Source organism: Anolis carolinensis, chromosome 2 (genome assembly GCF_035594765.1).
Source record: "Anolis carolinensis isolate JA03-04 chromosome 2, rAnoCar3.1.pri, whole genome shotgun sequence".
Taxonomy (NCBI): Eukaryota; Metazoa; Chordata; class Lepidosauria; order Squamata; family Dactyloidae; genus Anolis; species Anolis carolinensis.
Genome location: NC_085842.1, coordinates 135328786 through 135356043, shown reverse-complemented (window position 1 = coordinate 135356043; position 27258 = coordinate 135328786). Strand labels below are relative to the sequence as shown.

Here is a 27258-nt window from a genome sequence, read left to right as displayed (position 1 = left end):
TTTCCCCAGCCAACTCTGGTAACATATGTGTCTCTGTTGATGGAGATTTTCTGGGTGAATATAGCAACTTAGCATTGATTACAGAGACTTAGCTGGAGTCATGGATCTCTCTCAGTTTTGCCCCCAGGATTCTCTGTCCAACAGCAGCAGAAAAACCCTGACGGTGGGGAAGTGGGGTTCCAGTGGTCTGTCCCGGTGTAGGTAATTATAGAGTCACCTGATGCAGGAATAACTTGCACTTGTATCCTTCAGAGACACTTGTTGGGCCACTTAACTTTCTGATGTTATTGAGAAAGCCACCAACCTAAATATCTCAGTTTTGGCCAAAGCCACTCTTAGGAACAGGTTGATAGAAGTTCCTCAGGCCCTGCTTATCTAAAGGTCTGTCACTTTCTACTACACATTGGCTTTGGTGGTTCTTCTAGTGTCTCACTCACTAGACATGACCAGAGAAGATTTTTCAGTAGTTAATTTGGACAAAAATGATTTGTGAACATTTCCTTACACAGAGTGTCTGTTTTTGAATTAAATGCTCTGTAAGTGATGGTAAAACTTTAGGACTTTTTTAATCTTTTCTGCACAAAGGTATCAGAAATTAACAAAGCTTCAAAAGATGGAGAACTTTTTTCCATTCTTATCACAAGAGTCAATGGCACTGCCAAGGTGAAGACTGAACCTACTGTAACAACTGAGGATGAATATTTTCAAGCATCCAAAGTGAATACGGTTAGTAGAGATATTTATTGTTGATCTTACCTATAATGTTCACTTTCTGTAATTACCTCTTAGATTGTCTTTCCCCGAATTAATGCTGTTAATGCTTTCCAAACATAATTTGCGATCTTTTATTTAAATTTTGATTTCATGTTTCCAAGAGGTAAGACTGGTCGGCAAAAACTGAAACTTTAGTCAACTGGTTTCTCATTTCTTTCTCTCATGTAGTTTAAACCCAAGAGGGTAGGAATTGGAATCAGAATGACATCGGGCGTGTTCCAGTCTGCTTCAGAGGTTCTAGCTGCCAAAGAAGAGGACGATGTTAATCTTGTGAATGAAGAGGCAAGCTCAAACTGGAAGGAGAACTCTCACCGTGACCCTGAGCCTGTAAAAATTGATAATGTTCTTGAGAACAAGCTAAATGTTGAAGTCAGCAAAAATGTTGATGACGTCCCTGAGAAAGGCCCCTCTGATGCTATTATTTCTTTGGGAATTAGTCCCACTAAAAAGGACAAGCCCACTAAGAAGAAGAAGTTGTTGGCAGAAGCAGCAAAGAAAGAGTCGCAAAACATTGCCAAATTCTTCTCAATCCCTAAAGAAGGATCAAAGTCCTTCGATTTGACACAAGAGCCAAACAGTTATCTCAAGGAACTACCTCAGTTGCCTTCTCAAAGAGTATGCAAGGAGAAATCATTGTCACAGGAAATTGAAATTGTTCCCAAAGAAGAAATAGACACATCCCAGACAGAAAAAGACAGATCTAAGAAAACAGAAGACCTGAGTCTGAGAAGTCACAGCTCAGGAGCAGAATCCTTATGTTTAGGATCAACCCTTGAAAAATCAAGGTGAGTAAACTCAAGCCATGTAATCCACCCTATTAGCTTGGGTCTTTTGGGGAGTATTTATTTCATTGAGTGAGGACCAGACTAGCAACTGATAACCAGAGAATTTTTTCATCAGTTTCTCCCAAATTGTGGAATGGTTTGCCATCATAAAACCAACATCTGGGTACCCTTTCAAAACAGCATTAATGGCTAATATCTTAATATGTTTTTTAAATTAAGCATTTTTAAATTTGATTTGGTTTTAATATGTATGCCTTTTAAGCTGATTGTATATTTTAAATTAGTGTTCATGTTTCTGTTATATATCTATTGCTGTATTTTAATCTGTTATTCCCCACCTCAGTAGGGAGAGACATGTAGGAAAATACCTCATATTGTCTCCCAAAGGAGTGGTATCCTCTTAGTGAGATTTTAGAAGGATTTGGGAGAATAGTGTCTTGAAGGAGGGTGAAAGTCTAAGCTGTTTTTCTACAGTGATATTTTACCCTACAGAATTGTGTCATAGTATATGTCAAAATAATAATAATAATAATAATAATAATAATAATAATAATAATAATAATAATATAATATTTCTATACCTTCCTATCTCCCCTAGAAGACTCAGGACTGTTTCCAACAAGGCAAAACATTCAATTGCCAAAAAGGAGACCATACAACAAAGTCAAACATCATAAAACAAAAACATACAATCCTGCTAAAACAACCACAAAAAATAAAATCCATTTTCAATCTTCTCCATCAAATTGTTCCAAATACCAATGGCCAGAATTTCAGAATGGACATGGGCAACTATGAAGGGCTAGGCAAAGGCTAGTCGAATCCAGATTATTGTCAGAGACTGATTTTAAGTATAAATGTTGGTGCATAGTCCATGGCTGTCTTGAATAATGTTCAGTCAGTATTCTGATGAATGCATAATTAGAATTGAAACTGGAGTTGTGGGCATGGTAGACCTAAGACAGGCATTTCCTTAGCTTCAAGTATTGCATTTATTGCTACAATTATTATAAGAGGATGAGAGAAAATTGTATGCGTCTTAAGGTGGCTACAGGCAGTTTCTGGGTCAAATCTTTTAACAGTTTTAGAACGTGTTACAGATGTTATTAATCCATGGAATCTGATTCTCACCCATTCCATGAGAAAGTTTTTGAAAACCAGTTGACTGAATAGAGAACCTTTTCCTTCCTCTCCATTATTGTTCTGAAGAATAATTACACATTCAAACCTATCTGATTATTTATCTTCCTAGTAGTGCTAGATGTTTGACAGAAAAGGAAATGACCAACAGTAATGAAAATCATAGTGGAAAGAGACCAGGATCAACTGAGGTGAGATACTGTTATTAAGATTTGGTGTTTTTCTTCTCGCTCACACAAACATTCCAAGGACATGAACAAAATTATATTTTTTGTTTTTGTTTTGAGCTTTTGCTTCTTACTTATTTTTCAGAACTTTTAGTGTAGGAAAGCTCCTGTTACAACTGCTAAAATAAAGCTAAGATGTTGCCATTGGAATTTGTGTGAGGAACTGAGATGTTTGGAGTAGCAGATACATCGATGACAACAGCACTCTATGTTGATCTGTCTTTTGTAATAGGACAGTCTTTGGATTTATCTATATTTGTTGAACTATTTCTTCCCCAAATCAGTGTGATTTCATGATGATTGCCTCATGGAAATCCTCCAGGTTTCTGTCCATTGTCTCTGGCAAAAACAACTGGAGCAGATTCCAGTATAAGTATTAATATGTGGTAAAAATATGGACACTTCTTGTAGTATCTCTTGGTAGATAATGAAATTAGGGAGATACCTCATTAATTAGCTGTAAGGTGTAAATTTATATTTCACCCTGTCCCCTCCAAAAATCACAGTAAAGTGAAACCGTTGCACTGAGTGACTGAATTCTAGAAAAAAAACGGAATTAATTCTGATAGGACAATTTAAATCCAGTATACTAGTATTTATGAAGACGAATTCTGAAAAGAAGTAAGTTTTAAATTATTTAGGCCAGCGGTTTTCTTTAGGGGACACATGATTTCAATAACTGGTGAATTCTATAATAGCTCCCGCAGCAGGTGAAGATTTTCATAGCTATGGCTTAAGGTGAGTTAGATGCTACTAATCATTGGTGTCATAGTGAGGTTTCATAAAGATGCCTTTTCCTTTATCCTGATGAAGAAGAGATGATGGGGTATCTCAAGACACACAATGTTTTTGAATAGGCACAGAGAAGACACTGGCAGTCTGCCTAAGAGCCTTTTTTGTGTTCCTTAGTGTATAGTTTGGGCCCAAAGCTGTTAGGTTGCTTTTTTCCTGAATTAATTTGCATCCCAGTCTCATTCTTATTATTCATGTTTGTGAAAGAGCTCATGAGTACGTTTTTTGTCTTGTCTTTTTGGTTATTACGCATATAGCAATGTGTAGCCCCAGAACAAATTAATCAGGACACTGTTTTTTAAAAAATCCCAAGCCATTTTATTCTGTGTATGGAGAATTGTTCCTATATATGTTTCAGGAGGTTTCTCTTACAAGTAGGTGAAAAAGCTCATATGCAGATAATTACTTCTACTATGGTCATTTCCCATTAAGGCTATGTTGAGATAAGTGTTTCTTCTTTACAAACTGTGTTTGAAACAGCTGAGCTATTCCCTTGCATCTGGCCCTCTCCTCTGATCAGGGCTACATGCCCACTCACAGTTATACAGAATGTTTATGCAGATACGATTGAGTCTCTGAACATACATTTTAACTAGGGACCATTGAGACAAATCTCTGGCTTAGTTTCCTCCTACTTTTATATTTTAAAAGTTTATATACGTTTTCTTGACATTAGGAAAGCATGAACAAACAAACTGGGAATCTGCAACATGCAAAACCTGGCACTGGCATACATGTTCCCCTGAGACATGGAAATGTAGGAAGTTGCCTTCCACTGAGTCAAACCTTGGGGCATTTGGCCAGTATTGCCAATTCTGGAAGCAGCAACATCAGGATTTCAGGATTGATTCTTTCCTAACCCCTATCCTAGTGTATATCCAGGTAGTCTCCCATTATGGTAATCAGGTCTTAGAAACCAGATAGGTTGGGTGTTTTGGGAGCACACAGTATTTATGTAGAAAGTCTGCTTAGCTTTTAGCCACATGATAATTTTTTCATGTGTCTCTGTTCCTCTCTCAAGGATCTGGAGAGCCCTGCTGAAAAGAGGCTCAGAATAACAACTACACCATCCATATTATTGCAATTAGAGGGAAAAGCTGGGGGACTGGTGAAAAAGAAAGTAACATTTGATCCAAACTTAGCACAAGTTGATAAAGAAGGCACCACCAAAATCATCCAGCCACCTACAAAAGCATTATCACTGAAAGAAACAGCAGATATTGTTGTGAAATACCTGACCCCTTTCTACAAAGATGGCAGATTCGCTTCCAAGGTGAGTTGTGAGTCACAGATATGTGTTCTCCCATTTGAATAGAAATTAAAAATTGTTTTTACTTTCTGTGTTGCCCTTTAGATTAGATAGTTTCTTTTTTAAAAAAACATTTTATTTATAGTTTTAGTGATACAATAAAAAGAGAGAGCCACATGTGACCATATGAACAGAAAAACAAGCAATAAAAGAAAAGAAAAAAGAACACAACCACATAATTCCCCTCGGCCCTCCCTCCTCTCTGCGTTACCTTCCAGTTCCCCTGCTCTGCAATTTGATTCTTGTTTTTCTCATTTCTCTCCCGAAACAATGTTCTTAGAACCTAAGAGTGTCTACTCTTAGCTAATATCACCCTCTATATTTTCAAATTTCTTTTTTCCTTTAGGTATTTTCTTAGTTTGTTCCAGTCCGTTTTTATCCTTGTATTTTTTTAGATTATCTGCATTAATGTGTCCATATTTTGTATATCCATCAATTTCAGTGTCCATTGTTCTATTGACGGTGTCTCCTCTGTTTTCCACAGTTTTGCAATCGTGATTCTAGCTGCACTTATCATGTATATAAACAATTTTTCGTCATTTGAGTCCGTGAAAAAGTCTGTTAACCCTAATAGAAAGTATTCTGGTTTTAGTACAAGTTTTATTTGTAATATGATCTCCATTTCTTTCTGTATTGTTCTCCAAAACCTTTTAATCTTCTTGCACCCCCACCACATGTGGGAAAAAAAATCTCCCTTCTCTTTCCTACATTTCCAGCATTCTTCCCCATTCTTACTCTTGTTAAATTTTTGCCAATTTTACCGGGGTGATGTACCACCTGAAGAAGATTTTGTACCAACTTTCCTTTAGTGTTATGTGTATTTTAATCTCCTTTGCCAACATCTTTCCCACTCCTCCAAAATTATAGTGTGTCCAACCTCTCTTGCCCATGTGGTCATGTTTTCTTTTATGTAAGTCTCTTCTGTTTCCCAAATCAGCAACTGTTGATATAGCACTTTGATTACTTTCGTTTCTAGTTTTAAAACTTTATCCCATACTGTGTCATTTCTCTCAAATCCTATTTGACTGTCTATTTTGAAACCTTCTCTGATCTGCCAATAATTTAACCAGATTATAGATGATTGTATTTGTTTTACCTCCTCATATGATTTTAGCATTATTCTCTGATTATCTATTTTTACCAATTGTTTATATGTCAACCATCTTTCCCTAGGTATCTCTCTCATATGTTCTGCCTCTAGGGGGGAGCGCCATAAAGGAGTCTTCCTGTAGAATCTTGTTTTGTATTTCTCCCATGTTGTTAGTAATGCTTTTCTCAAATAATGGTTATTAAAATTCCTTTCTTTGTGGCCTTTCCTTTACCATAAATATGCATGCCATCCTTTATTCAAATCCTGACCTTCTAATGCCAATATCCTGGTCTTCCGCAGAGTAACCCACTCCTTCACCCATTCCAATGCAGCAGCATCATAATACAACTGAAGGTTGGGCACTCCCATACCTCCTCTCCGAATGTCATCTTTCATGTATTGGAACTTTATCCTCGCCCGCTTTCTGCCCCAGATAAATTTGTTAATTTCTCTCTGCCATTCGTTCAGTGTTTTTTTTTTTGTTACTCAGGATGGGTAAATTCCTAAAAATGAATAATACTTCAGCCAAAACCTTCATCTTTATGGCTGCAATTTTCCTTAACAGAGAGAGGTGTAAAACGTCCCATCTCTTCATTTTCTGTTTTATTTCTCTCCATTTTTTATCGTAATTGTTTTTTTGCAGTTGGGCATTGCTTGCTGTTAATTCAATCCCTAGGTACTTAAATTTTTTTACTACCTCTATCCCTGTTTTGTGTTGTATCTCTTCCTTTTGTGAATGTGGGATGTTCTTTGTCAAAATTTTAGTTTTACCTCTATTTATCTTTATCCCAGCTATTTCCCAAAATTTCTCAATTTCTTCCAACCACAACTTGATCTGATCTGTTGGCTCTTCTATAATGCATACAATGTCATCCGCGTATGCACGTGTCTTATAATTATTATTTTTAGTTCTCAGTCCTTTCAGCTCTTTGTTGTTCCTTATTGCTTCTAGTAGAATTTCTGATGTTAGGGTGAATAGTAAAGGGGAGAGGGGGCACCCTTGTCTTGTCCCTTTCCTTATTTCTATTGTGTCCGACAGTTGTCCATTTATTATAATTCTAGCTCTTTGTTGTAAATAAATGTTTCTTATTGCATGTTTGAAATAATATCTTATGTACATTTCCGCGAGAATCTCGAACATGCAGAACCAGTTTACGCTATCGAAAGCCTTCTTGGCGTCTAAAAATAAGAAGGCAATTTCCTTTTGTCTGTTTTTTTCATAATACTCAATTGCATTCAATATTATTCTTATATTTTCTTTTTGCTGTCTTCCAGGTAGAAAACCGCATTGATCTTCGTGTATTCTTTTGGCCAATACATTTTTAAATCTATCTGCTAAAATACTAGTAAATAGTTTATAGTCTACATTTAACAATGAAATTGGTCTGTAATTTGCTACTTTAGAATTCTCTGTGTTTTTCTTTGGTATTAGTACTATGTTGGCATTCTCCCATGTTTGTGGAACCCTTGCTCCTTCTAGAATCCTGTTCATTACCTTTTGTAGGGGTATTTTTAGAATATCCTGAAATATTTTATAGTATGTGGTTGTAAGACCGTCCGGTCCTGGAGCTTTGTTGCTAGGTAATCTTTTAATTGCTCTCTCTATTTCTTCTATGCCTATTTTTTTATTTAGTTGTTCTCTTTGGTTTTCTCTTAACTTCTTTATATCTTGTTCTCCTAAATATTGCATTACCTTTTCCTTGGGGATATTATCTTCTGAATATAGATTCCTGTAATATTTGACAAATTGGTTTTCTATTTCTTTCCTATCAAAATATATATTATTCTCTTGGATTTTATCAATACATTGTAACTGTTTTCTTTTATTCATCTTCCACGCCAACCACTTTCCTATTTTGTTTGCGTTTTCAAAATTTTGCTGTCTAACATATGTCATTTTTCTTCCAACCTCTTCCAATTGTTCCTCTACCTGTCTTTTCAGAGCATCCAGTTTGAAAGTTATCTCTTTATCTCTTGGGTTGTTCTTTAATTTTTTTTCTAGGCTCACTGTCTCCTCCTCCAGTTCCTTCTGTCTTGCTCTCTTATCTTTGTTCTTCCTTATATTATGTTGGATAAACTGTCCTCTAATATACGCTTTGCTAGCGACCCAGATAATAGCTATATCAGTGTCTTCCTCCCTGTTTAGTTGAAAATATTCGATCAGTAAGTCCTTGTATCTTTTTTGTTCAGTGAGATCTTTTAACAACATATCGTTTAACCTCCATCTGTATTATATTAGATAGTTTCAACAGTATTGGGCCAATGTCTTGAGTTCCTTGTGAGGTTAGGATTGTGACTGCAAATAAATATATTGTTCTTCCCCATTGCTTCATTCATTGAGTGTGCATCTTACTATATCCAGCTGATGGAATATGTACATTTGGCAGCAGTTAATAATAATATTATAATACTTTTGTATCCAGTCTCCATCTCCCCGAAGGGACTTGGGGCGGCTCATAAAACAATATAAATTGACAATATAACACAATATAAAATAACAACAACAACCAGTGACCTAAAATAGTTCTTTATCTTAGGGGCTTTCATCATAACCCTGCCTCACTATTGATGTTATTTTCAGAAGCTTTTCACAAATTTCTGATATGAAGCATTTCTAGATATTTGGACACGCATCCGAATTCCTGTTTGATTTGTTTTGAACTTACCGTATATACTCGAGTATAAGCTGACCCGAATATAAGCCGAGGCACCTAATTTTACCACAAAAAAACTGGGAAAACATTGACTCCAATATAAACCGAGGGTGGTAAATTTCAGAAATAAAAATAGATACAGTAGAGTCTCACTTATCCAACACTCACTTATCCAACGTTCTGGATTATCCAACACATTTTAGTAGTCAATGTTTTCAATATACCATGATATTTTGGTGCTAAATTCATAAATACAGTAATTACTACATAGCATTAATGTGTAATGATCTACTTTTTCTGTCAAATTTGTTGTATAACATGATGTTTTGGTGCTTAATTTGTAAAATCAAAACCTATTTTGATGTTCAATAGGCTTTTCTTAATCTCTCCTTATTATCCAACATATTCACTTATCCAACATTCTGCTGGCCCGTTTATGTTGGATAAGTGAGACTCTACTGTACCAATAAAATTACATTAATTGAGGCATCAGTAGGTTAAATGTTTTTGAATATTTACATAAAGCTCAAATTTAAGATAAGACTGTCCAACTCTGATCAAATCATTATTCTCATCTTCTTCAATGTAAATGTGCTTATGTATCCTTTTAATAATAATAGAGTAAAATAATACAAGTAATAATAAATAGAGTAAAATAATAAATGCAATAATAATAATAATAAGATCAGAGTGAAATGTATTAATAATAATAATAATAATAGAGTAAAATAAATGTAATAGTAGCAACAATAATAGAGAAAAATAATAAATGTAATAATACCAATAATAATAGAAAAAAAATAAATGTACCATATATTCTCGAGTATAAGCCAAATATAAGCCAACCAGGACCCTTACCTGAGTATAAGCCGAGGGGGGCTTTTTCAGTCTTAAAAAAAAAGGGCTGAAAAACTAGGCTTATACTCGAGTATATAAGTATTTGATGTGGAGTAATGTCATTGGGAGCCCCGGTGGTGAAGTGTGTTAAAACGCTGAGCTGCTGAACTTGCGGACCGAAAGGTCCCAGGTTCAAATCCCGGGAGCGGCTTGAGCGCCCGCTGTTAGTCCCAGCTCCTACCAATCTAGCAGTTCGAAAACATGCAAATGTGAGTAGATCAATAGGTACCGCTCTGGCGGGAAGGTAACGGCGCTCCATGCAGTCATGCCGGCCACATGACCTGGAGATGTCTATGGACAACGCCGGCTCTTTGGCTTAGAAATGGAGATGAGCACCAACCCCCAGAGTCGGTCACGACTGGACTTAACGTCAGGGGAACCTTTACCTTTTTAATGTCATTCCAGCTGTTCTGATGCCTCACTCATTATTTGCCTTTTTAACAAGCAGGTGGATCTCTAAGTCACTCTTCTGGCAGTTATAGAGGACTGTCTGATTTTCCAGAAAGATCTCTTTGATTTGTCTAATAAGAGCTTAGCTATATCAGAGCAATATACTTGGCTGTATTGGAGCTAAGACCAGCACCTTTGTGTATGTGGGGGGGGGGGGGGTACATTTGCATTTTGAAATTTACTGGCTCCGAGCAATATTAGTAAAGCTCAAGTCTGCATTCTCAGGGGCTTCTGTCATTTCATATGAGATTGATATTTCAAATTATTTTAAGGAGTCATTCATTAGGTTAGTAGCACTTTCTATTTGTGCAGTACCTCACATGATGTGTAGAGATATGATGCCATTGTGCCGATACCAGAATTCCTTGCTGAGCATATTTGATTGCATACTGCATAAAAATACTCAACAATTGCACTTCATTTTCATTTTCTTTTTTATTGTTTTGGTCCCTAATTGACAGGATCTGTTTAAGGGATTTGCCCGGCATCTCTCTCACTTGTTGGCTGCAGACAAGAATCCTCTGCGTAAGATTGGTGAGTACTTAGGGCAGAGATGTCAAACTGGTGGCCCTCCAGATATTTGGGCCTCCAACTCCGGAAGCCGATTCTTTTGCATGTACTGTTTGTCCTTGGTTATCGACAAAAACTTAGACAAAGCCAGCAGTAGCATGTATGCGCTTGGTCACTATTGTCTTGTTTATTACCCTTTCTGCAGTGAAAGAAGAAGCACAGAGACTGATTAAGGTATTCTTCAAAAACCGGAGCAAGTGTGAAAATGAGAAGGACTGGCAGGACATCATGAGCTTGGAAACATGACACTGAATACAGCCATTCTTTCTGCTTCCTGTGGCTATTGGATCCAAGACCTCCTCTCTGGTGGATTCATTGTGTCTGTTCTTTGTAATGATACAAAAGGGGAGTAGTGGGGTGGGGATGATAGTTTACAGGGAATATCCCTGGGAAACAGATATTCAGTGACTACAACTTCACAACTGACTGAAACAATGCTCTCAAAATTTGGTACTGTAGTTATTAGGTATTCTGACTACTTTACAATCCACTTTGTTTTTTAAACATAAAGGGACTGGAATGGAGTATTTTGTTGAGAACCTTGCTGCTACCCCAAATTATCCTACATCCAGTCTTTTAGTATAATTGCTTCCAGCAGTAGCCTTAAACAAGACCTGTAGCCTCAGGGTTCCTGTGATGGAGAAATTATATCTTATAGAATACTTTTACTTTGGAGAAAATTGTCTAATTTGATATTGAAAGTTAATTTGAAAAGGTTGCAGCTGTCAGTTCCATTTTGATTTTCTTAAGATGTTGATATGTTCCTTTTATTCTGAAAAGTTTCCTCTTGCATTAGAATAAAAAGTTTGATCCACGCAAAACGCTGTAAGAATTAGAGAACATATTGACAGAAGTGTTTGTTTGAGTTAGCAATAGAATGTGCATTGAAATTAATTACCAAAATAAAGATTACATGGAAGTCATGTATAACAAGATGCTTCTTCTTAACAAGGTGCAGGTAACATTTTTATAGTAAAGGAGCAAAGCTGCTTTGGGTGAGGGTGTTCAGGTTGTATGTAAGGAATGTAGAGAGGTTTGTTTGCACTCAGCTCTAATCCTGCATGCTGTTTTGTTGCTTCAAACTGCCTCTCCATTCACTCTCATTTAAGATTTCAAATGTGTATTGCTGGTTTCTCCCTATGCACCCTCCCTTTTCCCAGTTTTCATCAAGATACTGCTTCATGTTTTTATATGGAGCAGTTAACCAGGCCCAGCAAGTTTATTTTAACTAAGAGAAGGTTATAAAGTTTTTTGTTCTTATGTTCCCCCAGGCTTGATATGTCCTCAGTTGTAGGAGCAGGACTGTACAGAGCCTTTTGTTTATAATATGCCATTATAATTTAATTTGTAGAACCTTTTAGCTAAGAGTTCTGTCTGTTTCTTGAAACTTCAGGAGTGAACAGAGATTGGGTGAAAACATGCACACCCAATGAATTCTTTGTTATAAATATACTTTCTGTTTCTGTGCATCAAAAGTACACAGAATTTGTGCCCGAGACATTTAAAAGGGGAAGAACGTGTTAATCAGATGTATTTGCACAAACATTTGCAGAACCAAATATATCTTTAAGGATAATTGCCTTTGCAATGTTACATATTATTCTATAGTAACATTGTATTATTACTTTATATTTCTATTTATGTGTAGAGGATGCATTCTAAACCATCTCAATACTTAGAGCAGACATGGGCAAACTTCAGCCCTCCAGGTGTTTTGGACTTCAACTCCCACAGTTCCTAACAGCTGGTAGGAATGTTAGGAATTGTGGGAGTTGAAGTCCAAAATACCTGGAGTGCTGAAGTTTGCCCATGCCTGACTTTGAGGGAGGTTGTAACTGACAGCTGGTTTCACTGATTTCCTGAAGAGCTTCCTTACAGAATGTGTTGACAAGCACATTTCATGTGTGGCAAAGAGCTGAAGCCTCTCACGCGATCCTTGGCTTTTGTACATGCATAAAATATATGTTGGCAGGTGTGTATATAAAACGTTTTTGAGCACACCTTGAAACAACATGGAAAGCATTTTTTGTATTATCTACAGAATAGTGTTTCTCACTGTGGTGCTAAAGAGCCCCCCTTCCAATAGCATGGATAATAGAGGCATAGGCAATTCTGCTATGCATAGTTATTGGCACAAAAGAGAAGGTCTGTGCCTGTAAACCTTGGCAGCGATTGATGGTAAGATTGCTGCAAATAAGTAGAGGTTACAGGGAATACTGCTGCTTCCCTATTCCCATACTTTTCTGAGAGCCATAGTGTACAGATTTTATTCTGACATTACACAGTGATAGCTGCTTTCTCAACCAAGCACTTCTAGCAAGGAATAGTGAAGCTGGCTGTAAAGTAACTTCCACGTTCTGGGCACATGATTTGAATGCTTTGATTTTAGCAAGGAAAGAGGTACCCTTTTTGTATGTGCTAAGTTGTGCTATGAGTTGTCACAGATGTGTATTCTGGCATAACTGTGCACTTGGAAGAGTTATTTCAGTCAGAATATGTTGACTATCAATTCTCTACATTTTCAAAGCCATATTGCTTCAGTGTGTCTCTTGCACTATCCTGATCAACCACTCAGAATTGTAGCAGAATTGCCCAGGTTGTGGGCAAGATGAGACTTTCTATATACATGCTCTCAAATAGCAACCCTTACAATTGCATTTTGTAGACATGTGCCTTAGCTCTATTCCCTACAGAGGTCACTGTATGTTCTTACTACGTGAGCTCATAGACAAATATAGAACTGGAAAACAGAACTTCTGAGCAGTGTATGTGTGGAATTGGGCTTTGTTAGTTTAAAAACTATGTGCAATCTGCAAATAAAGCGAATGTCAAAGTGGCTGCTCTCATTATTTTTGAAGAAAGAGGTAATATTAATTGGCAAAATAAATCAAGACAGTGGGGTGTTATTTGGTTTCCGGACTATTTGGCCATGTCCTAACTGCATTCCCAATCTATTCCCGTGTTGAATGAATTAATAGGGTGTTAAAAATCAAAGGGCTTGCAAATGACTTTTAACTCTCAACTAGTATATATTTAGCGTTTCCTAGGTCTCATGGGGATCACTGCCAACCTACTTCTTCCCTTTTCCAGCTCTGAGGAGGCCTATTTAATAATAATAATAATAATAAAACTTTATTTATACCCCGCCACCATCTCCCCAACGGGGACTCGGGGTGGCTTACATGGGGCCATGCCCAGAACAGTACAATATAGCAAAATATAAAACAACATATCACAATACAATTAAACAATACAATAAATAATCATATACACTGCAACACAAAATCATATATATATATCTAGAGGGTAGATGATGGGGGAGTAACAAAAGAAGTGTGTAATAGTTACTCTCCGAAAGCACATCGGAAAAGCCAGGTTTTTAAATCTTTCCTGAAGGCTAAAAGAGTGGGGGCTTGCCTAATTTCGATGGGCAGTGAGTTCCATAAACGGGGGGCCACAGCAGAAAAGGCCTTGTTCCCACCAGGCGGGTCTGGGATACAGGCAGTGGCGACAGGAGGGCCTCCCCTGATGATCGAAGAGATCGGGCAGGTTTATGGTAGGAGATACGGTCACGAAGGTAGGTGGGTCCCAAACCGTTTAGGGCTTTATAAATGATGGTCTGCACCTTGAATTGGGATCGGAAAGTGAACGGCAGCCAGTGGAGCTCCTTAAACAGGGGAGTAGATCTCTCCCTGTAACTCGCCCCCGTTATTAATCTGGCAGCCGAGCGTTGGACCAGTTGTAATTTCCGAGCCGTCTTCAAGGGAAGCCCCACGTAGAGCGCATTACAGTAGTCCAGTCTAGAGGTAACTAGGGCATGGACCACCGTGGTCAAATCAGACTTCACGAGGTATAGTCGCAGTTGGCGCACAAGTTTGAGTTGTGCGAAAGCCCTCCCGGCCACCGCCGACACCTGAGCCTCAAGCGTCAACGCTGAATCCAGGAGGACCCCCAAACTGCGGACCTGTGATTTCAGGGGGAGTGCAACCCCGTCCAGCACAGGTTGCCACCCAATACCCCGATCAGACGAGCGACTGACCAGGAGGGCCTCTGTCTTGTCAGGATTGATCCTCAGCTTGTTCCTCCTCATCCAGTCCGCCACAGCAGCCAGGCACTGGTTCAGCATCCGAGGGGCTTCCTTGGATTCAGATGGAAACGAGTAGTGGATTTGCGTGTCATCTGCGTAGAGATGGCAACGCCCTCCAAAACTCCGGATGACCTCTCCCAGCGGTTTCATGTAGATGTTAAATAGCATGGGGGATAGGATAGACCCTTGCGGGACCCCACAGGTCAATGGCCAGGGGTCCGAGCAGGTATTCCCCAGCTTCACCATCTGGGAACGGCCCTCCAGGAAGGACTGGAGCCACTGCAGAACCGTGCCACCGAGCCCCATCCCAGAGAGCCTCCCCAGAAGGATACCATGGTCGATGGTATCGAAAGCCGCTGAGATGTCCAGGAGAACCAGCAGGGTCACACTCCCCCTGTCCAGCTCCCTGCGGAGGTCATCCACCAAGGCGACCAAAGCCGTCTCAGTACTGTGCCCAGGCCTGAAACCAGACTGTGAGCGGTCCAGAAAACCAGTGTCATCGAGGAACTCCTGGAGCTGCGTGGCAACCACCCACTCCAGAACCTTGCCCAAAAATGGGAGGTTGGAAATTGGATATTTCACAATGTCTCCATGGCAACACTCTCTATGGCTTTTTCTTTTTTTCTTTCCTCATACACATATCACATTTCTTTCTCAATGACATCACAGAGAGCCGCTTTGCCTAGCAATAGCCTTTGCGGTATAACCAGACATACATACATACATACATACTTTCACTTCTGTGTGTATAGGAGATACAACTTGCATGTATTTTCTTTTAAAAATTCTTTAATTCCTTTCTTCTAAGCAAATTAGAACATATGACAATCCGAAAAGGAGAAGCAGAAGATAGTAACAACAGCAAAACTACCAACAGTATAAAATTGAATGAAATAAATAAGAACAGAGGAGAGAAAGGCTGAGTGCCTTAAATCAACCATCAGCCCCTTTCAGGGACAACTATTGGTGCATCTGTATTGAAGAATAATTGCAGTTTGACCCCATTTTAACTTTCATAGCTTCATGCTATGGAATCCTGGGATCTGTAATTTAATGAGGCACTGAGGCAGTCTTTGACACAGAAGGCTAAAGATTTGTAAAACTATAACTCGCCAACTTTATTAATTCTACACTTTAGATGCGCCTTGAAAGAATATACACAATTGCCAAACAATTAAAAGTAAATATGATGGGGCTAGTCTGGCATTTCTTAGTATTGCATTCCAGATAACAGTTACTACCACTGAGAAGGGCAAGGTCTTCTCTGAGAGTCAGACAGTTGTTTTTCAGCTGCTTAATGATGAGTGCACAAAAATAAATATATTCAACATTGGTTTTTTCCCATTTAAGCTGTTCAGACTTTAAATGCAAGAGCAAGCATGTTGAAGTAAGCCCAAGATATGCCTTGCTGCCCAGTGTAGGACTGTTTTATGCCTTGTCTATCCCATTCCTGCACATCTATAAGCAGTTGTTCAAGGAGCAACTGGAATCTTCTCTCTTAATGGGAAAAGGTAGCATTACCCCAATTCACATCATACATTTAATCCTTAGTCAGAAGAGTAAGAACTAGGGTGGATCGTTGCGATGTAGAGGTTGAAGAAAAAGAGTTCCATAAATTAAGACTGCTTGGTAAGACTTCATATGGCCATTAGACATACCAGAGAAATATGGACATGCTTTTGGAAGTGGAGAAAAAATGTTGTCGTCTTCTAAACCTGGGAGTCTGTGGCTTCTTCTGCAATGATGGCAATTGTGTGGTACAATAATTTAGCCTGTCAAGATAGAGACCTGAGTGAAACAAAGATTCCACTCTTCCAGATCTACCCCTCATAATCCGTACTTCTCCTGCACTTTATGAACAAACTAATTACATGCATTTAAAATTTTCACTCAGCTGTCTCATTTGAAAAGAAGCACAAGCTGCTAAAATATATCTAACCATAGTCTATTATTGCTTTGCTCTCTTTGTGCCTTACAAAAATTCATCCTTTTCCAGAGCCATACATTTTGTGCTATTATTTCCCATAATGATGGTGTCATAAATAAACAAGCAATACTCCCCCACCCCAACACCACAATCCAGGGCTTTAGTGCCAAATTGTAGCACATCCCAGCCTAGGCTGGGGTATCTTTGGCCTATCCAGTATTTTGGACTATAGTTCACACAATTCCTTACTGTTAGCTGTTCTGAGTGGGACTGATAGGAGTTGTAGTTTGAAACATCTGGGTGGCTATAATGGACACCGAGGCTGCAAAACAGGACTTCATATTTTAAAGCTTGGGTTACACAGTCTTTCAGCAGCAGCTAATGTCTAGTCCCATGCAACAGGCTATCATATTACTAAGGTCTGCCTGGAAATTCAATTTTGCTATTGGCTGCAAGAACCAGAAAGATTCTATGCAATCCCTGCATTGCGATTGTAGAAACAATGGTTTCCCCCTTGTTATCATAAATGTTGCATTTGTATGCAACCACAACTTTCACTAGAAATACACAAAGTGAATGTTGTTGTTTTTTGGGGAACATGCAGGCTGAAGCTTGCATATCTTTATATGTCTGGATATTTAAACTGAAGAAGAGGTTATATCCATGGTGACTATGCTGCCAAAAAGGATGGTGAAAGTTGAAGTCCAAAACTTTCCAAGTTTAGACTCCAACTGGTATTACCTGTTTCAATTCAAACCAGATAGTTTTAGGATCATCTGGTGAGCCATAGTTCACTTCCAGGCCAGGAGTTCCAGATTCATCCAGGGGGGTCATGGTCCTCATTCTCTGTATCTCCTTCAGTGGAATTCGGCAGTAAAGGTTCTGGGCATGGAGGGAGAATCTGCCATTAGGACAGCATCTTGCATCTCAGCCTGAAGACTGCAAAACTTACCCCTTCTTTTCACTGGTAAATGCACAGTAACGGGTGGGCTTTTCAACACTAATAATCTTGTTTCTGGCTTGTGAAAGAATTATATTTAGACTTTAGAGCCAAATCAATCATAAGGTCATCTCTATTAATTGGACAAAGGACTTAAAAATAAAAATAAATTGCAAGTCTGGAGTGGCTTGACCAGGGGAATGGGGTCTCTAGTACTTTGTCCCCCACTAAGAAGCCGCCTCAAAACTAAATCAATGTATATTATTTAGCAATATTCCATAATGTTGCTGCCATGACAGTGAAATAATTACGAATATTTGTGAAACGATTTCAGTAGTTAACAAAGAATGAAATGCTATTAAAATAATACAGCTAATTCAAATACGAGGATTTCCATACTGCCAACATATTCAACTGCAGAAATAATAGTTATTTTGAGCAGCTACAGCATTTTCAAGCTGATTTTTTTTGCTGATTATCACACAGCACTATTATGAATGGCCCCTTAAAATGCAGGTGGACGCAGAATTGTAATAGCTTTCAGGGACCAAAGCCCAGATACATTAGATTCTGTTGGGCAAAGTACAGCCCACTGAAACTCCAAACTTCCTTAAACAGTCTAGTCAACATTCAGGAATGCTAGGAATTTTATTCCCAGCATCTGGAGGACTTCATTTTTCCTATCACTGCATTAGGTGTTAAAATACAGTACTTACATTAACCCATGGATAAATCTACCCGGATTTTTGGGTTGATTTTTTGACTAAAATTTCAATACTTACACATACATATGCAATGCAATGTCACCTACTATTTAAGTATTCTATTGCTAAGTATTCCATGAAATTTGAGGAAGAAATACCAAGCATTGCACTCAGAATTTCCACTTGCTGCATACCTGGAGCTTCCCATCCACTATGATGATTTGTTCCTGGTTCACGCCTATAAAGCAGGGCTTGACCAGCCCAGGGATACTGATCCTCTCCACAAAGTAAACATTGTAACCAAACAGTGGGATTTGGACCATATGTTCTGGCAAAGAAAAGAGGAAAGTAATGATATTAACATTAACCACACTGGCAAAACTACTACAGCTCTGACTCTTTATTGTCTAATAACTTTGTTATTAACTATGCTGCATACCTGCTGCTATGCAGGGATTTTGTGCTCTGCTATAACATGTGGCTAAAAGACAAGTATTTTATGCCATGGTGTTTCCAAATGCTGTAATAGCTCCAAGACTTGAGCACTCTAAGTGGGTTAGTCAGATCTTTTCTGTATACTAAATCTGCCTTTTCAGATGCCTTCAATTTTTGCATAACTGTAGCAAAGCTGGTGCAGAAAAAAACGACTGTTTGCAAAAGGACAAAAATTTAACCCCTTTCCGCTTATATTTACAAGAAACACAGAGGTGATGGTGATGATTTTGAAGAATGTTAGACATTTGTTCCATTTTGTGTTCCACTGACCCCGATAGTCCCTCTATATAAAAATATTGATATGATTTATAGTCAGATGTCCACCTTACGTTCATATGGTATATTACAACAAGATAACTTTCTATATTTTTCTTTCAGATTATTTTAATCCTTTTTGCTAAAGCAATCCAAGTGTTTACACCTACATAAAATACAAAAGGTATTGTAGCAAAAAGATACTGCTAAAACAGATGGAAATAGCAGTATTTGGAACAGCACAAATAAAACAAAATGCTCACTAAAATTAAGTTAAGTTTTCAGCTTCCATGATGAGACGAAAGGAGAACCTTGTTTGACTTCCTTTTCTTGTGCATTTGTTTCCAGAGGAGGAAAAAAACATATTTGACAGAATGACAGATTTAAAATGGGGAGATCTCAGGTCAAGATCCTTTGTATTACTGGGGGATTTTAGGCAAGGAATACATAGCACAAGTGCACATGGCAGCCTTATGGACCTTGTAGCACAGATGGACTTACCAATGAATTGTATTTTTGCCTCATGTTGTTCAAGTGGCTGCCTTTGTTCCAGATGATGGGTGACAAAGTCATGAATGATTTCTAGGTTGATGAGATGTACCATAGGATCAGGAATGCAGCTTCTTAACTCTTCTCTACTTAGGCAAACAAAAGTATGACCATTTTGTTTAATTGCTTATGTCTGGGGAGAAAGGCAGCATTCAATGAAAATAAATATACTTATACTCCACTAATATTACGCGGAAAGCACTCTGTTCAGCCATGTTTACCAAGGCTGAACAGAAAAAAAGATGCCATGAATGCAATTACCACTTCTGTGGATGACTGGGAGCTCAACCTGGCATGGAGGATAAGGAAATCTAACTTACTCTTTCATGATGCAGGTGCAACCTGGATTGGGGGCACACACCTGTTATTTTCATTGTAAAAAAAAGACCACTCATGAAACTGGAACTTTCCCTCCATATGAACAGTAAAACCAAGCCCCTTGATTTAGACTGGAATTGCAGAGCAGAACTTGGAAAGCTAATTTGACAAAGAATGAATAAAAGCATACACATGACATCCACAACTGATCCATGGGTAGTACTCAGAGCTTCAGATCAAGCTCTAGGATGTTCTTACATAAATTCCTTTTCAAAGTACCTTTCCAAGTTTTGGCAGGAGACAATGGGCTAAGGTCACCTACCTAACTCTGCAAGATTTCCAGTCTTAATAGGCCCCCTCCCCACAGAATTTAGAAGTCTTTCATGCAAAAGGCATTTGTGGTGTTTCATTTAGTTTCACCCTCATTGAGACTGAATTGTTTATCCTTTCAAGGAAGAAGGTGCAAGAAGTAGCAAACATCTGATCAAACTGGGCCTTTTTCATTATGACTCTGATCACAGAATACTGGGATTGGAACCCTGTGACATTCTTCTTCATTCACACAGTAGTTTCCAACTCTTTGTGACCTCATGGACCAGTCCATGCCAGAGTTCCCTGTCGGCCTTCGCTCAGCCTTCCTTATGATCCAGCTCTTGCAACCATTGGTTACTATGGGGAATACCATTGCTTTAACTATGCGGACCTTCGTTGCCAGTGTGATGTCTCTGCTTTTCACTATTTTATCGAGATTGGCCATTATTCTTCTCCCAAGAAGTAGACGTCTTATGATTTCCTGGCTGCAGTCTGCATCTGCAGTGATCTTTGCACCTTGAAATATAAAGTCTGTCACTGTGTCCACGTTTTCTCCCTCTATTTGCCGGTTATCAATCGGTCTGGTTGCCATAATCTTGGTTTTCTTTATGTTTAACTGCAGCCCGGCTTTTGCACTTTCTTCTTTCACCTTGGTGATAAGGCTCCTCAGCTCCTCTTCACTTTCAGCCATCACAATGGTATCATCTGCATATCTGAGGTTGTTAATGTTTCTTCCAGCAATTTTAACTCTAGCCTTGGATTCATCAAGCCCCGCACATCGCATGATGTCTTCTGTGTACAAGTTGAATAGGGAGGGTGAAAGTATGCAGCCCTGCCATACTCATTTCCCAATCTTGAACTAGTCTGTTGTTCCGTGATCTGTTCTTACTCTGGCTACTTGGTCTTTATACAGATTTCTCAGGAGACAGACAAGGTGACTTGATATCCCCATACCACCAAGAACATGCCACAGTTTATTATGATCCACACAGTCGAAGGCTTTAGAATAGTCAATAAAGCAGAAATAGATGTTTTTCTGAAACTCCCTGGCTTCCTCCATTATCCAGTGGATATTGGCAATTTGGTCTCTTGCCTTTTCTAAACCCAGCTTGGACATCTGGCAACTCCCACTCCATGTATTGCTGGAGTCTACCTTGCAGGATCTTGAGCATTACCTTACTTGCATGGGAAATAAGTGCCACTGTATGGAAGTTTGAGCATTCTTTAGCGTTTCCCTTTCTTGTATGGGGTTATAAATTGATTTTTTCCTGTGACATAGGATAAGGAATAACCAGAGTTAATGATAGTGAATATAATTTTGGGATACTGCAAAAGGTGATGTTCAGCTTGGGTGTGGACTAAGGCATTAGGGTACACTGGAAAATGGCTAGATTCATTAACATGTAATTCTCCCACCCTGAGAGATCTGGCCAACGTTAGGAAAGGAATCTGATTTTGGTTTTCAAGTCTCCAAACATTATATCCTACTAAGTGGAGAAAATTACTTACGTGGAAGGGAGTGATCCAGTTCCTTTGGCCCAATGCTGAAGCAGAGCTAAGGTAACCACTTGTTGCTCTAGTTCACCACTGCACTGCAACAGTAGTTTCCCTGTTGTATAACTCTGCAACACCTAGAAAGAATCCACAAGAGAACATGCAATTTTCCCTGAGATTTTTCAGTAGGTGTTAACTGCAACATACTGTACCTTGCATGTTAGATAACTCAGTTTCTTCTAAAAATTCTGATTGTTTATGTACTGAAAATATTTTTGACAACAGAATATCAAGACCCAAGTTCCAGAAAAAATAGCCCAACATGAATGTAAAGTAAATATCCCAGATAGGTAATGTGTGAATTGCTATCCAACCTTTTGCAAAGCCATCTTTTGTTGAACAGTTTGTATGGGAGGAGTCCTTGAATGAAGTAATAATAAAAGCTCTTCTACTTAGTTTACCTGGTTGTAATGAAAGTTGATATAATTCTCGTTCTCAAAGTGCAGTGGTATCTTCCAAGTAATCCTGGAGAAACTCAGCTCCACAAAACTGTCCTCCAGCAAATAGTCATGGAGATACTCCTTCTGGCGCAAGGGTCGTAACACCTTGCCTACAGAGGAGACAAAAGGACAATCCTGAATGTTTGAGCCTTATTCCCTAGCCCGGGTTACACTTTCCTACACTGGGATACTGTGCACAAGGTGACTTTTAATGTGAATCAAACCCATCTATACAGACACTACTGGCACCATTTGCATCTTTGTTTTTTAACACAAAACATGGCCTTGCAATCTCTTTTAATAACAAGTTCAAGTCACATCACAATGGGCCTCCTCTAGATGAAGCAGGGTATCAAACTGAGAGTTCTTTCACTGCTCTCCGGCCTTCTTGGACACACTGTGCAGTCTTAGGTCTCTGACAATCCTTATCATCTTCCGGAGGGCCTTCTGTCTTTTACCCAAACTAAGGCCAGAATCCACTTAATAATTTAGGATACTTTTTGCAACATGGTGCAAGGAGTTATCCAGTATTCCTGAATAGTCTTGTAGCTTAAAAGCCTGGCCGCTTTCTACATAGGGCATCCTTGCTAGGTCGGGTTGAATGGGACAGGGTAGTCTTGTAGCTTCAAAGCCTGGGGGTTTTCTACCTAGGGGAAATCTTGGTTGGCCAGGTTGAACAGCACTGAATAGCCTTGCTGCCTGCAAGCCTGGTCGCTTTCTACCTTGTGGAATCCTTGGTTGGCCAGGTTGAATAGCAGTGTGTAGTCTCGGTGCGGCAAGTATGAATGCTACAATTAGTCACCTTGATTAGCATTTAATGGCCTTGTAGCTTCAAAGCCTGGCTGCTTCCTCCCTGGGGGAATCCATTGTTGGGAGGTGTTAACTGGCCCTGATTGTTTCCTTTCTGGAATTTCCAATTTCCCTGCTTTCAGAGTGTGGCTCTTTATTTACAGTCCTAATTTCAGAGATTATATTGTTCTATATTATTATACCACAGTAATAATTATATAATTATAATTTTATATTATCTGTTTAGAACTGGATTATATGAGGCCCCTTCTACACAGCTGCATAAAATCCACATTGAACTAGATTATATGGCAGTGTGGACTCAAGATAATCCAGTTCAAAGCAGATACTGTGGATTATGTGCCTTGGCATTCTGGGTTATATAGCTGTGTGGAAGGGCCTTAAGTCTACACTGCCATGTCATCCAGTTAAAATCAGATAATCTGTATATTATGAGCGATCTAGCCAGACAGTTACATTCCCTGGTTTCAAAAAGGAAGGGTTGCTACCGCCATACAAGTAAAAACAGGTTCAAAGTGCCCTCTTGCTCATTACCCACTGTGCCACTGCTGTTATGGGGAGTCTTACCATGTCCTCGGCTGGCAAAGATGGCAAATTCCTGAATCTCCTCTTGGTCAGCAATCCCCAGATGCTCACTGATTTCCTTCATTATATCTGCAGCAATCTGCAACCCAAAGGAAGAAAAGGAAGTCAAGTTTAAAGAAATTACACCATAAATTTGAATAGCATAAGGATCGCTGGATTGCTGTAAGTTTTTCGGGCTGTATGGCCATGTTCTAGCAGCAGTTTCTCCTAACATTTCACCGGCATCTTTGGCTGGCATCTTCAGAGATTCTGAAGGATCCTTGACCTGGCTACTGGTAGAGAAAAAGACTAATTTTGAATAAGGTCCTCCTCCAAGAATGAGCCCTTCCAGAAATGACAAGCTGCTTAATTGGCCAGAGGTGTAGGAATGAATTTCTGAATCCAAATAGCTCTCCCAAAATGTAGCTCACTCTCAGGGCACTTCCAAATTGAATTAAAAGTCTCAGCTTTTGTTTCTGTTCTTTCCAATGTTATACTTGGTTAAAATAAACACACCTGGGAGCTGGTATCCATAATATCTGATTGTACTGGGACTGATAGAAAATGTTCTGGGATAAACAAAACATGTAGGGATTTCCAAAATAAAATTGAGTTAACAACTTTTAGGACCCTCTAAGCACTTTTCATCCATCTGGAGTCTCTCTTGGTTTTGTCAATAGTGTGGGGTATCTGTGATGGTGAATGTGCAAGGGGTGGGTGCTCTTCCACTAGCACTGCTTCTACAATATACTGGCAATTGTGCCAAAGGAGGAACTCACCGTGAAAGTTTTAAGTTTTGTTGGATACCCCTGGCCTCCAGGTAGCCTGATCACTATCCGGCGTGAGCTTCGTCCCTTCTACCAATGGGAAATAAAATGAATAAAAATCAGTAAAGGCTTCTTTACTCTCCCCGACATAAGCCAGGCTATACTGAGTATTGATGTCCCATTGGTTTCAGTGAAATGAATATCACTGAAATGAATGAAATGTGAAAATAAATCTGAATGTGTTGTGCTCTTGCCGTTTTTATTATCTTCTCAGAAACAAACTTGAAGAAATGCAAATATTTAAACTAACTAGCACGAACCAAATCCTGTGGGTGGTGTTTTCGGGGTGAGCATAATCCTATATGAATGGGAAACATCTTGAGGCATTCATTTCAAAGGTATACAATCCTCTCCCCCTCCAGCACAACACCCCAAAGAAAAACTGGCAACATACTTCCAACATGTCCTTATGGCTGCCTATTCTCATTCCACTTGACATTCCCCTTTGAAACCTCTGAGGCACACTCCATGCCCTATCAGTGTGCAATTTGGGATTTCCAGATAGGTTGGGCCACTGGCCATGTTGCCTGGGGAAGATGGGAGTTGTGGTAGCACAGGTCTAGAGGGCTCTGGGTTTGGGAAATGTGCTGTAAGAATATTCCCTCAAAACACTTCTTATCTCTCATAACAAACCATTTCCATCTGTGATCTTCATAAAATTTATTCACTCAGGGTAGACCCTTCACAGATGTTCTGCTTGCACCTGCCTTCTAAATACAAATATTGGCTTTGTCCCCTTAAATCTCTCCTCCAAATCTCCCATTTGCTATCCGATTACCAAAAAAGCTTCCATCTCTCCATGGAACGGCAAGCGTCTTCGGCCTCCATTCAAAACCATTTTTCGAAGGTTGCTCTGGCAAATTCGGGCTATTTCTAAGGAAGACAAACAACACAGGACTGAACATTTCCAAACTCACTACATTCACCGGTCTGCCCAGCTGGTGTCAAGGTGCAGGTTGTCTGGCCTTGTGGCAAGGAAAAGGGAAACCAAGAGGAGTGTCGGGAGCATGAATTAAATTACCAAATAGGGCCCTAGAAATGGAAAAAGAAATGAAGCCAAAAAGGGCCTCAAAGTCTGTACCTATGAAGGGGCTGGAGCTGTCAAAGCTGGCCTGCTGAAAATATTTGGTGACATATGGTAGCAAAATACTGGAAGGGAGGAAGTAGCCAGTCAAGAGGCTCAGGAGCTGCCACCCACGATGGCTTCTGTCGCTGTTGGGTAAGAAAGAAACATGCAATTATAAAAATACAACTTCTTGTCAGAAATAGATAAACAGGGAAGAAAGAGCAGGGTGGGAAACATTAGGGAGGAAAATGGGGAAACAAGTGACTCTACATGTAGATGATACTCAAATAGACATAAATAGTATTTATGACTATGGAACTCTAATGTACCTGTTCCATTATCAACAAACATTTCCTGCCAAAGAACAGCAAAGAGCTTTAAGCAGCTGCTGTCTTGGAGTCCATTATGTTTGTAGAGCTCTTCACCTTCAAAAGGAAGGAATTCAATTTAGGGCTCAAAAGAGGCAACCAGGGATCATAGGAGTGAGGGCAGGCAAGAGGGATGGAAACTGGCAAACAGAACACAGCAGCTGGGAGACACAAAAGCCAACAATCTCTGCATGTGATTGACTTCTTTTCCTGTGTTTCCATTTCCTGTTATGGCCCTCAGGTGAAAAGCACTGAAAGAAGACTATGGGTGAAGATCATTGAAAGAAGACTATGGGGAAGGCAACCAAACAAGGAGAAGGGAAGGGGAGAAAATACAGCTAGAAATCTGAGGTAGAGCAGTTTTTTCCTTCACCCACCTAGAATGGAATTGACCCCTCTTTACTAGCTAAAAATGAAAACGTTAAAGCTGACAATCTGCTTCAGGATAGGACCGACATCCATTTGAATGAGAGTTCCCATCATTCCCAGCCAGCATAAGATCTGTAGTCAGACATGCCTGAAGAGTGCTATCCTGGGGAAGGCTATTCTGAGATCTTGCTTATTAGCATAGAACTTGGAGAACTTGCCTAAAGATCCATGTTTTATTGAAAGCCCAAAGTAGTTGCAAGGGAAACTAAAATTAAAAACATACCAATACTTGTACATTTCTACTAAAGAAACCACAGAAGACTTAGATGCCTTATGTAGAACACGGGCCCTTTCACATGGCACAATTATAGTGCTAGGTTTCCACTTAAACTGCTACAGCAATATCTTACGGAATACAGGCAGTCCCTGAGGAACAAACATTCAACTAATAAACAAATAGTTACAAACAGGGGTAAGACAATAAGACGTGAGAGAAATCTACCTCTATGTAGGAAAGGGAATTTACTCTTGAAAGAGTTATCATGCGGGAAAGGTGTCTCCACTGAAGCTTCCTCACCAATCCTTGTTTCCACAACAAGTCACATTTTTCAAAATCCAATTATCACATGGACAGAAAATGAGGTGAAATTTTCCAAACGGGCACAGATAGCAACACAAACACCACCGGGGGGGGGGGGGGGGGGTGGTGGTGGTGGTGGTGGTGGTGGTGTTAATCTTTCCCTATGCTGACCTAAACTAAAACATATATATCCTATCTTGTTCATAACTTGGGGACTGTCTGTACTGGGATTTGTAATTTAGAGAGGGGCAATGTGAAAAGATCATTTAAAAAGAAAAGCTAATCAATGTGGTGTAGTAGCTATATTGTAAAACCTAAGATAAATGATGATGCAGATACAACCCTGAGTCAGTCACTCTTGCTTGGTATAATTGATCTAACAGGACCGCTGTCAGATAAAAAGTG

The 27258-nt window shown here is 39.3% G+C and overlaps 2 protein-coding genes across 4 annotated transcripts in view; one reads left to right on the top strand and one right to left on the bottom strand.

The window, feature by feature from the left end:
- The window catches only part of recql5 (RecQ like helicase 5), a 73716-nt gene extending 60192 nt beyond the window's left edge, over positions 1-13524 (top strand). For 2 of the 3 annotated variants that reach the window (XM_008104436.3, XM_008104438.3), the window contains 6 exons: positions 586-726; positions 943-1559; positions 2812-2890; positions 4740-4991; positions 10580-10652; positions 10834-13524. In XM_008104436.3, coding sequence (XP_008102643.1) covers positions 586-726; positions 943-1559; positions 2812-2890; positions 4740-4991; positions 10580-10652; positions 10834-10934 — 1263 coding nt within the window. In that variant the 3' untranslated portion in view covers positions 10935-13524. The remainder of the gene's footprint in view (positions 1-585; positions 727-942; positions 1560-2811; positions 2891-4739; positions 4992-10579; positions 10653-10833) is intronic. The other variant, XM_008104437.3, reaches the window with a different exon arrangement.
- Positions 13525-15544: 2020 nt separating this feature from the next.
- Positions 15545-27258, bottom strand: part of LOC100563782 (unconventional myosin-XVB) — a 64633-nt gene continuing 52919 nt past the window's right edge. The window contains exons 34-43 of the mRNA XM_062970609.1: positions 25552-25682; positions 25249-25343; positions 24423-24500; positions 23647-23743; positions 22231-22379; positions 21785-21906; positions 19598-19731; positions 18541-18674; positions 17444-17584; positions 15545-16547 (exon numbers count right to left, since the gene is read on the bottom strand). Of these exons, the coding sequence (XP_062826679.1) occupies positions 16485-16547; positions 17444-17584; positions 18541-18674; positions 19598-19731; positions 21785-21906; positions 22231-22379; positions 23647-23743; positions 24423-24500; positions 25249-25343; positions 25552-25682 (1144 nt within the window). The 3' untranslated portion in view covers positions 15545-16484. The remainder of the gene's footprint in view (positions 16548-17443; positions 17585-18540; positions 18675-19597; positions 19732-21784; positions 21907-22230; positions 22380-23646; positions 23744-24422; positions 24501-25248; positions 25344-25551; positions 25683-27258) is intronic.